General features: G+C 48.5%; 1 protein-coding gene across 1 annotated transcript; it reads left to right on the top strand.

The window, feature by feature from the left end:
• Positions 1 to 312: 312 nt before the first annotated feature.
• On the top strand, positions 313 to 6,242 carry SSTR2 (somatostatin receptor 2). Its single transcript, XM_057716292.1, has 2 exons — positions 313 to 540; positions 4,468 to 6,242. Exon 2 carries the CDS (start codon positions 4,559 to 4,561, stop codon positions 5,666 to 5,668), a length of 1,110 nt encoding a protein of 369 aa, XP_057572275.1. The 5' UTR covers positions 313 to 540; positions 4,468 to 4,558; the 3' UTR covers positions 5,669 to 6,242.
• Positions 6,243 to 11,362: the final 5,120 nt, after the last annotated feature.

Here is an 11,362-nt window from a genome sequence, read left to right as displayed (position 1 = left end):
CGGGCCGCCGCTCCTGCTGCCTGGAATAGGCTGGGGAAAACAGAACCGACGCCGCGAAAGCGGAGGGAAGACGGCGCGCGTCCCTGCCACCGGGGTTGGAGAGGCCGAAATCGCTTGCCCCTTCGCGCCCCGCGCGCGCGCCCCCCTCTACCCCGGGCGCCTGCGACCTCCGCCCGCAGCCACCCGCAGGCTGCTCCCCCCGGCTCCCCCCGGTCCGCCCACAGGCCCGGGCGGGCGGAGCGAGCCGCCGTGACGTAATGGGGGGGGGGGGCGTGGGGAAACGAGCCGAGGGGCCCGCGCTCCTCACCGCCAGTCCAGGCGGCGCAGCCACCCGCGCGCGCTCGCTCACCCGCGCCCGGAGCTCGGCCCCCGGGGGCTGCGGGCCCGGCGGGCGCTCGGCGGCGCGACGGGCGAGCGGAGCGGGCGGCTCTGGACGCCCAGGGCCGGCCGAGCGGCTGCGCGCCCGGGCGCCGGGCTGGGTTGGGGACAATCGCTGGGTGCTGGCGAGCCGAGCTGGCGGATTGCAGCAGAAAAGCAAAGGTGAGGTGTGTGCGAGTGCGTGTGTGTGCGTGTGTGTGTGAGAGAGGGGCGCACTCGGGCACCTGGGTGCATCTGTGCTGCATGGGGGCGCGCGCCTCGGTGTGCCCCAGTGTAGGTCCCGGTGCGTGGGTCTCCACCCTTGTGCTTTTGAGGGTGATTTTGGTGGGAATGAAGGACAGCGGGTGTCCCGGCGTGAGTGGGGCGCCGTGGGTCGTGTGTGCTGGAACGGACGTGTCCGCACAGCTGCATGCTGGTGTGCGGGCCGTGCGCCCATGTCCAGTCCTGGTCCCCCGGCTGAGTGTCCAGGCGGCAGCTTCGACGGGGACAACTTCTCTGCCAGCCGCCTGCAAAAGGGCCCAGACGCGAGGAGAGCAAGGCCGGCGGTGGGACACCGCCCGGGCTCCTGCGGGCACGCACCCAGGGACCCGAGCTTGTGAGTGGCAGGCGGCTGAGCAGAAGAAAAGAGGGGTTTCTCCCTTGTTCTTTCTCGCCCGGCATGGGACACGGATCCCGGGCAGTGTAGGCTCAGCTCCCCCAGCGCCCGGGCGGAGAGCACAGGATGCCTAGGTTTGGAGAGACCGAATCTCTGACGGCCCGCGCCGGGGAACCAACGGCCAAATTCCCAAGCAGCTGTCGTCTGCTCCCAGCTGTCCCTGATGCCCCGGCCCCGCTCTGCCTTCAGAGACAGGGGTGCGGGCAGGACAATCTTTAATCTCCTCCTCCTGGAAATGGCAGGGAATCCTTTGGGAAACCCTTGGGTCTGATGGCCAGTGAGCTGGATGGCGCAGAGGAGGATTTTCTGTGCCGGCCTGGAGAGCCAACTGGGAGGTCCGGAGTCTCACCGCCTCCCCCCTACCCCGCCCCCAATCCCCGGCCCTTCAGCCAGCGCTGTCTTGGCTTCTCCTAGGCGCACCAGCGATTCGGTAGCCCGCACCTGGCTGTTGGCTCTCCCCACCGGTGGGGCTCAGGCTCCAACCGCCCGGAGACCCACTCAGGTTTAGGAGGCCCGAGGGAAGTGGGGGTGGGGCTGAATGGAGGAAAAGATGCTGGGGAGAAGGGGAAAACTGAAGCTGAATAGGATTTAGGACCAGCCAGGATGCACAGTCCGCATCCCAAGGCGTTTAGGCTGGGACGCAAGCCCCTCTGGGAAGGGAGGGGATGCTCTAGACAATTCTCAGCCGCGCTCTGCAATCTCAGAGGAAACCAACAACCAGGCATTTCCAGTATTTAACAATTCTTAGGCTGTAAAAATAAAGCAGAAAAAACAAACTTCCTGGTGCATGTAACCACAAATCAGCAAGTAGTGATGCCTGGCATTGGACTCTACTTTCAATAAGACACAAATGAAGCAGAAGTCGCTCAGAGACCTTGAGGCAGCTGACTTCGTTGTTGATGCAATAAGATGCACTGTGATTCGAAATCATTTCCTCCTTGGAGGAGGATTCTCACCCCAAACTGGTTCCCCAGCTTACCATCTCTGCCACCTTCGCCAAGCTCTGAACTCTGTCTATTGCTGCCTCACTCAAAAGTGGAGATTGCTGCTTCTCAGCCTAATTTCAGGAAAAAAAAAAAAAAAAAAAGACCCTATGCAATTCCATCCCATGGAGTGAGACTCTGGCCGAAAGAGGCAGAGTCAGGGCTGGAGTCAGCATTCAACCCTCCCTCACCCACCTGCATCATCATCCCTAGTCCCCAAAGCTCTAGACAGGGCTACTGCAGCCCCCAGGTCTTCAGTCTTACCCAGACATTGGAGTGTGACCTTACACGTCACATAGATGGGACCCTGGAAATGCTTAGTGATTAATGTACACTCCAGTGCAGGCACCTTAAATGAGATTCTGGGTTGGAAGAATTAAAGTAACTAACAAGACAGTTAGAAATGATACCGGAAAGAGCCTGTGTTAATCCAGGGATACCAAAGATGGTTTCTCCACCGCTTCTGTTTTTAGTAGCTGCCAGTTTATGCTTTTTAACCAGTGCAGACACTGAATCCTGGGTCACCAAAGTACTTTGCAGAAAGAGCAGCTACAAAGCCCAGACCCCACTTTATAGACAGCTGTGTGGTGGGGAAATCAGCAGAAAAAGGATACGCAACGTGCCTGGCAGTGCAAAGGCGGGTGAGCATCCTTGAAGCACTTGTTGCTGGCTAAACCCCCTGTAACTCATCAACAGTCTCTGCAAGCAGAAAAGAGCTATCTCCAGTCTTCACTCAGGCATCAGGAAAAGCGCCCTGCTCAAGAGAAATGTGTCCTCCAAGAGAACTATTCCCTCTATGTACTAAGCACATCATCCTTTTCCAGCTTCCCCATTCCCAGAATGACTTCATCCCTGCCCTCCTGGCTTCACACTTCATATATTCAAGACCCGGCTCAAACATTTCCTTGTGTGAAGCCTCCTCTGAATCTCCCAGGAGAGAAAGGCATTCTTAAGTCCTTCGTTCATATCTCCATGCACTCCACGCCCTACAAGAGGTGGCATCCTCACTGTCTCCTCTCCTAAGCTGTCACCTCCACATCTTGTTCATTCCTGTATCCCTGGTATCCAGAACAAAGAAGCGCCCCAGTGATGTTTTTTGAATGACTGTAGACAAATCATTTAATTATGTGATGAGCTATTGTTCTATATCTTAGGCCAAACCAATACCGTTACAGTTATTTTCTTGGCATGGAGGTAAAACAGGAGTCAGCTGCTTCAAACCAAAGCCCAGTTATCAGCCACCAGTTTTCCAATCCACTGAGCAGCTGTGATGCTGTGAAAAGTGCAGACGCCTTGGGTGTCCTCTGTCCAAATCCCAGCTCCAGCAATAATGTGCAAGGGAGTGGGAGCAAGTTCCTTAAACTCACTAAGCCTCGGTCTCCTCATCTGTAAAATGGGGATGATTACCCCCATCTCATAGGGTGACTGGGAAGGTCAAGGGGACAATGAATGTGAATGAGCAACAGCAATGTTTGGAATTCACTTCTGTGAATGAGCCTCCCTCCCTCACACCACACTCCTGTTTTTATCCTGAATCGGGGGATCCCAGGCAAATTCTCTGGGGTGTGAAAAGAGAAGCATCCTGCCTAGGGACTTGGGAAGGGACTCTCTGAGGCACAAGGAGGTCAAGTGTTGGGTATGAGAGAAACGAGAACAGAAGGAACAAAAATCAACTAGGGCATACGTTTTAAAAATAAAAGCAAGCCAGGCCTTTATTTTTAATATTTCAGACTATAAATTGGTTCATTGTGTAGGCAGATTTCAATAAATTAGAAATAAGTGAGACAGGAGAGGAAAAGGGGAGAAAAAGTAACATTTTTTTAGAGTTCTGATGATAAGGCCAGCACAACGCTAGGCGTTTTCACCTCCATCTCATCACTTCACCTTCATGCCACCCCCTTTTTAATAAATGAGAGTCAGAGCGGTTAAATGCCCGGCACGGGGTTCATGTGGGCTCCATGGGTGAACCCGAGGTTTCTTTCACCTCTGAAGTCTGGGATTTTTCCACTATGGGATTTTTCAGAATGGAAGGACTCCGAAGCAGTCAGAGAGTCAACATAGATTTCCTCAAGGGGAAAAGGCCAGGAATGCAGGTGTCAGACTCCTCTGAGGTCAGACCTCTCCAAGCTCTACCTTTTTATAGTTCGGACCAGTCAGCTTCTTAGAAATCACTGTTTTGCAGCCGCAGCTGCAGCCACCTCCTACGTATGCGTCACCAAAGATGACAAGATAAACTGGGATGACTTAACTCACACACTTCCCCGCCACTGGGAAAACAATTCAGAAAGCCTGTATGCTGATGAGAATGGGCTGGTAGCGCTCATGCTGATGTGAAAGATAACACACTTTGCCATCGAAGAGCGTCAGAGAGGGCAAACCAGAAACACGGAAAGCTGGTGAGAGCTTAAGGAGCCTCTGATTGATGAACAAATTTTCCTTTTTTCCTTGCAGATGTCACAGGGGATCCTTTGCCTCTGGGACCCATGAAGGTGAAGATAAGACCTTCGGCTGGTTGGAACTAGCCTAAGACCGTCAGGCAGCCATGGACCTGGCGTACAAACTGCTCAATGGGACCCAACCTTGGCTCTCCTCTCCATTCGACCTCAATGGCTCCATGGCCGCCGTCAACATTTCGAACCAGACAGAGCCGTACTATGACCTGACCAGCAATGCAGTCCTCACCTTCATCTATTTTGTGGTCTGCATCGTTGGGTTGTGTGGTAACACGCTAGTCATTTATGTCATCCTCCGTCATGCCAAGATGAAGACCGTGACCAACATTTACATCCTCAACCTGGCCATCGCAGATGAGCTCTTCATGCTGGGCCTGCCCTTCCTGGCCATGCAGGTGGCTCTGGTCCACTGGCCCTTTGGCAAGGCCATCTGCCGGGTGGTCATGACGGTGGACGGCATCAACCAGTTCACCAGCATCTTCTGCTTGACGGTCATGAGCGTTGACCGGTACCTGGCTGTGGTCCACCCCATCAAGTCGGCCAAGTGGAGGAGACCCCGGACGGCCAAGATGATCAACGTGGCTGTGTGGGGGGTCTCTCTGCTGGTCATCTTGCCTATCATGATATATGCTGGCCTTCGGAGCAACCAGTGGGGAAGAAGCAGCTGCACCATCAACTGGCCAGGCGAATCTGGGGCCTGGTACACAGGGTTCATCATCTACGCCTTCATCCTGGGGTTCCTGGTGCCCCTCACCATCATCTGTCTTTGCTACCTTTTCATCATCATCAAGGTGAAGTCCTCTGGAATCCGTGTGGGCTCCTCCAAGAGGAAAAAGTCTGAGAAGAAGGTCACCCGGATGGTGTCCATCGTGGTGGCTGTTTTCATCTTCTGCTGGCTCCCCTTCTACATCTTCAATGTCTCCTCGGTCTCTGTGGCCATCAGTCCCACCCCAGTCCTTAAGGGCATGTTTGACTTTGTGGTGGTCCTCACCTACGCTAACAGCTGTGCCAACCCTATCCTGTACGCCTTCTTGTCTGACAACTTCAAGAAGAGCTTCCAGAACGTCCTCTGCTTGGTCAAGGTGAGCGGCGCAGACGACGGGGAACGGAGTGACAGTAAGCAGGGCAAGTCCCGGCTGAATGAGACCACGGAGACCCAGCGGACCCTCCTCAATGGAGACCTCCAGACCAGTATCTGAACTGCCTGAAAAAGCAATCAGTCAGACGCCCAGCTCTGCTCACCAGCTGTGTGCTCCCCGCCCCCAGCCCCTTCCTTCCTCCCACCCATCACCTGGCTTCTAGAATAGGGAACTGCTCAGCATGAGTCCAATTCAGAGAACAGCGTTTGAGTCTGCTTGTCTGAGTGAATGATAATGTGGTAAACTGATTACCTCCCCCTTAAAGTGAACACCTCAATGCAGGCAGACAACTCAGAGTCTGGAGAAGAGGCGACCACGCCCGGGTGTGATCTTTAGAAACGCTGAAGCGCAACTAAAACAGAAAACCCTACCTGTGTGTTTGTGTGTTTAAAACCCAACATGTAATCTCGTGGTCTTACATTTATACTTGCATATCCCTATCTCGTCCCTGTACAGTCGTGACCTACGTTTCCTGACTTCATGTACACAAATAGCAAGTTCAAATGTGCATAGTATAGGTAGACGTTTATTTCAATATGGTACCCGCAGAAATGGACTTGCCATGAAGCCAATAAAGTTTCAGCTTCAGGGATCTCTTGCTTGGGCAGTATGTTCACATGGCCATGTGTTTTTGTAAAAAAAAAATTGTAAAAGTAAGATATTTTTGTATTGTTTTTCTTAAAGAGGTCTCCTTAAATTGCATAAGCTTCCAGCCTCACCAAACCTGCCTCTGCCCCTGGGTATTTGCTTCATTCATTCCAGGCAAGTTAGATCAAAGTAAAAAGGGAGAGGGAGAAGGTATGTGAGGACCCAGAAAATAAATTCACGTGTTTTCTCTTCTTAGATATCGTCAAAGAATTACTGGTCACCTCCCAAGAGGACTTAAAATGCTTGTGGTCATTGACCATTGCCTTTATCAGGACAAGGCCTGCTTTGTTATAAGACTGCATTTTTTTTTTCTTCTCAAATTGCTTTAAATTTTTCTGAGGAAGCCGTGGAGGGGAATGGCGTTGCGCAGAAGTCACTAACATGAAAGGCCAAAAATGGACCATAATTCTTGTAGGGAAACAATCTTATTCTCCCCACCGTGAAAATAAATGAATAAGAATGAAGCAAATTACACCTTTACAAGAAACCATGAAATTGTTTTGTTTTTTTCTTTCTTTAAATGCCAGACATGGCTTTCCAATGAAAGAAAATGGAAATGTAATTCAACAACCCCTCAAAGGGGCTTTTTAAGAACTTGATACAAAGCTGGGCATTAAGAAAATCACAGTGCATGAGAAAGAGCTGAGGACATTGTCCCTAAAACATCAGCACACGCACCAGCCAATAAATATGCAGCATGTAGGGGTGTGTAGGTGTGAGCATGGGAGGGAGCCCCGCGTCCCTCACAGGTGTGGCCGTGCCACCTTCCTCACCGTAACATACACATTAAACATCGACCTTTAATCCACGGACTCCCTGAGCTACTCCTCAAGCACTGTTACAGGCAGGCACGTCACACCATCAGTGACATTCTTCTGTCGCTGAAATTGTAGATGGCCTTGTATACAAGCAATAAGAAAAAGAGATGATGCCTACTTCATTGACTGATCACAATTTCCAGGGTACAAAGAAATACAACCTGGCTGTTTGCAAGGATGCCATCGTCTCCAGGTTAACATGAAAGCCTCACTCTTAGTGTCTCACATATCAATTTTACCACATTTAAAAAAGAGCTTGCCTCTCCTGGCTTCCCTGACATTCAGAATGACTAAGAACTCCACCTGTGGTTATCCTGCTGCTTTCTTCTGTCTGCCGCTGTAATTCATGCCACCTCATTCCCAAAAGCACTGACTGTGGCCCAGAAAATATGTTCAATAAGGTTGATGATAGATTAATCCATGCAAAAATAAAAAGAGGTACAATTGTAAGATGAAGGACTTCCCTGGTGGCACAGTGGTCAAGGATCCGCTTGCCAATGCAGGGGACACGGGTTCGAGCCCTGGTCTGGGAAGATCCCACATGCCATGGAGGAACTAAGCCCATGCGCCACAACTACTGAGCCTGCGTTCTAGAGCCTGCGAGCCACAACTACTGAGCCCACATGCTGCAACTACTGAAGCCCACACGTCTAAAGCCTGTGCTTCGCAACAAGAGAAGCCCATGCACTGCAATGAAGTGTAGCCCCCACTTGCCGCAACTAGAGAAAGCCCACACAGAGCAACAAAGACTCAACGCAGCCAAAAATTTAAAAATAAATAAAATAAAATAAAATAAAATGTATAAAAAAAATTGTAAGATGAGACTATAGGAAAAGTTACTACACAAAAATGCATGCAATAGGGACTTCGCTGGCAGTCCAGTGGTGAAGACTCCGTGCTTCCACTGCAGGGGCATGGGTTCACTCCCTGGTTGGGGAACTAAGATGCCTCATGCCAAAAAAAAAAAAATGCATGCAATAAAATCCCACAAGGTTACTAAAGGAAAGCTCAGCTGCAAGGTCAACTCAGGAGCTCTTAGCAGCCACAACTAATGGAGAGTGACTCCACCTCTTCTTCCTCCTCCCCCTCCTCCCTCCTCCTCTTTCATAAAAACAAAGATTTTCAACAAAATGCTTTAAACCAGCTTTACCATTATTATAATATGCAATGTTCCTAGGGTTTTGCATAAGACCTGACATTTACTTTGAGAAGTGATTCCAAGGGACCAAGAATCTGTAGAAATAATTTCAAGGCAGAAAGACTAATTCTACAGACTTGTGCCCTGTGATCAGAGAAACTGCCTGCAAGGAGGCCAGAGTCCAAAATGGCTATCGAAAGTCTTGAAACAAAACACACACCCAGGGACTTCCCTGGTGGTGCAGTGGTTAAGAATACGCCTACCAATGCAAAGGACACGGGTTTGATCCTGGTCTAGGAAGATGCCACATGCCTCGGAGCAACTAAGCCCGTGTGCCACAACTACTGAGCCTGTGCTCTAGAGCCCTCAAGCCGCAACTACTGAGGCCACGAGTCACAACTACTGAAGCCCACACGCCTAGAGCCCATGTTCCACAACAAGAGAAGCCACCGCAATGAGAAGCCGGCGCACTGCAACTAGAGAAAGCCCGCATGCAGCAACGAAGACCCAACACAGCCAATAAATAAATTAAGAAAAAACAAAAACAAAGAACACATACCCAGGTGAATGGCGGGTATTCACGGGCAGGATGAACATTCTAAGGCTATACGACAGGGGCTTTCAGACTGATGCTATAATTCTGCCCAAATAAGCAGTCAGGGTTCTACTCCCTGAGGACATACTCTCCATTTTGTGAACGATATTTCTCTTTCTAGGATGACTTGCCCTCCGGAAGTTTTCTCTTCTCCGAAAGAGGGGATACACATTTCCATTTAAATGTTAATACCATTTTAGTTCCAAAATTTAATCCTAGCCTCCCACTCAACATGTAATTATGAAGGCAGATCTACTGGATGCTGGGAGAAAATAAAAAGTGATGTGCTCCATTGATTTTAGGGTATCTGAGTATTTGGGTTGCACAAGCTACTACTTACCCTCCATTCGCATGGGTGGTGAAGAGCTGATTAAACCTAAGTGGATGTAGTGAGAAAGGTATCAGGAGAGACCATAGGACACTGGGGCCTGTGTTGAATGATGTTAGCTTGTGTTTCAGTAACACAGAGAGTTGAGTGATGTTGGACGTGGGGTTGGAACTTCGGTGACGTTCATGCCATAGCTTGGGACAATCTAAGAAGACATGAGAGCAAGGACCTTGGAGGATGAAAGGACGCTGCATGTCTTTCTTTTGCTTGTTTTTATGAAGAAAAGGAAGAAAAGAGGAGGAGGAAGAAGAGAAGGAGGAGCAGTCACGCTCCATTAGTTGTGACTGCTACACAGTCCTGAGCTGAACTTGCAGCTGATCTTGAGTAATGGTGTGTGATTTTATGCCATGCATTAAAAATTTTTTCATTGAAGTATAGTTTATTTTAAGATCTTTTATTGAGATACAGTTGACATACAATAAACTGCATATATTTAGAGTGTACAATTTGGTATCCCAATCTCCCAGTTCATCCCCCCCAACCCTCCCCACTTTCCCCGCTTGATGTCCATATGTTTGTTCTCTACATCTGTGTCTCTATTTCTGCCTTGCAAACCAGTTGATTTGTACCATTTTTCTGTAGTCTACATATACGTATTAATATACAATATTTGTTTTTCTCTTTCTGACTCACTTCACTCTGTATGACAGTCTCTAGCTCCATCCATGTCTCTACAAATGTCCCAGTTTCGTTGCTTTTTACAGCTGAGTAATGTTCCATTGTATATATGTACTACATCTTTTTTATCCATTCATCTGTTGATGGACATTTAGGTTGTTTCCATGTCCTGGCTATTGTAAATAGTGCTGCAATGAACACTGGAGTGCATGCGTCTTTTTGAATTATGGTTTTCTCTGGGTATATGCCCAGCAGCGGGATTGCTAGGTCATATGGTAATTCTATTTTTAGTTTTGCAAGGAACCTCCATACTGTTCTCCATAGTGGCTGTATCAATTTACATTCCCACACACAGTGCAACAGCGTTCCCTTTTCTCCACACCCTCTCCAGCATTTACTGTTTGTAGATTTTCTGATGATGCCCATTCTAACCGGTGTGAGGCGATACCTCATTGTAGTTTTGATTTGCATTTCTCTAATAATTAGTGATGTTGAGCAACTTTTCATGTGTCTCTTGGCCATCTGTATGTCTTCTTTGGAGACATGCCTATTTAGGTCTCCTGCCCATTTTTTGATTGGGTTGTTTGTTTCTTTGATATTGAGCTAGATGAACTGTTTATATATTTTGGAGATGAATCCTTTGTCTGTCGATTCGTTTGCAAATATTTTCTCCCATTCTGAGGGTTGTCTTTTCGTCTTGCTTATAGTTGCCTTTGCTGTGCAGAAGCTTTGAAGTTTCATTAGGTCCCACTTATTTATTTTCGTTTTTATTTCCATTACTCTAGGGGGTGGATCAAAAAAGATTTTGCTGTTATTTACGTCAAAGAGTGTTCTTCCTATGTTTTCCTCTAGCAGTTTTATAGTGTCTGGCCTTACATTTAGGTCTTTAATCCATCTTGAGTTTATTTTGGTGTATGGTGTTAAAGAGTGTTCTAATTTCATTCTTTCACATGTAGCTGTCCAGTTTTCCCAGCACCACTTATTGAAGAGGCTGCCTTTTCTCCATTGTATATCCTTGCTTCCTTTGTCATAGATTAGTTGACCACAGTTTATCTCTGGGCTTTCTATCCAGTTCCATTGATCTATATTTCTGTGTTTCTGCCAGTACCATACTGTCTTGATCACTGTAGTCTTGTAGTATAGCCTGAAGTCAGGAAGCCTGATTCCACCAACTCTGTCTTTCCTTCTCAAGATTGCTTTGGCTATTCGGGGTCTTTTGCATTTCCATACAAATCGTAAAATTTCTTGTTCTAGTTCTGTGAAAAATGCCATTGGTAATTTGATCGGGATTGCATTGACTGTAAATTGCTTTGGGTAGTATACTCATTTTCGCAACGTTGATTCTTCCAATCCAAGAACATGGTATGCCCCCCCATCTGTTTGTGTCGTCTTTGATTTCTTTCATTAGTGTCTTATAGTTTTCTGAGTACAGGTCTTTTACCTCCTTGGTTAGGTTTATTCCTAGGTATTTTATTCTTTTTGTTGCAATGGTGAATGGGATTGTTTCCTTAATTTCTCGTTCTGATCTTTCATTGTTAGTGTATAGAAA

This window comes from Hippopotamus amphibius, chromosome 17, assembly GCF_030028045.1.
Source record: "Hippopotamus amphibius kiboko isolate mHipAmp2 chromosome 17, mHipAmp2.hap2, whole genome shotgun sequence".
Classification (NCBI taxonomy): Eukaryota; Metazoa; Chordata; class Mammalia; order Artiodactyla; family Hippopotamidae; genus Hippopotamus; species Hippopotamus amphibius.
This window is presented reverse-complemented; position numbering and strand designations above follow the sequence as displayed.

Bases quoted from the DNA above. Each gene is read 5' to 3' on its own strand.
- SSTR2 (XM_057716292.1), top strand. From the start codon at position 4,559: ATGGACCTGGCGTACAAACTGCTCAATGGGACCCAACCTTGGCTCTCC.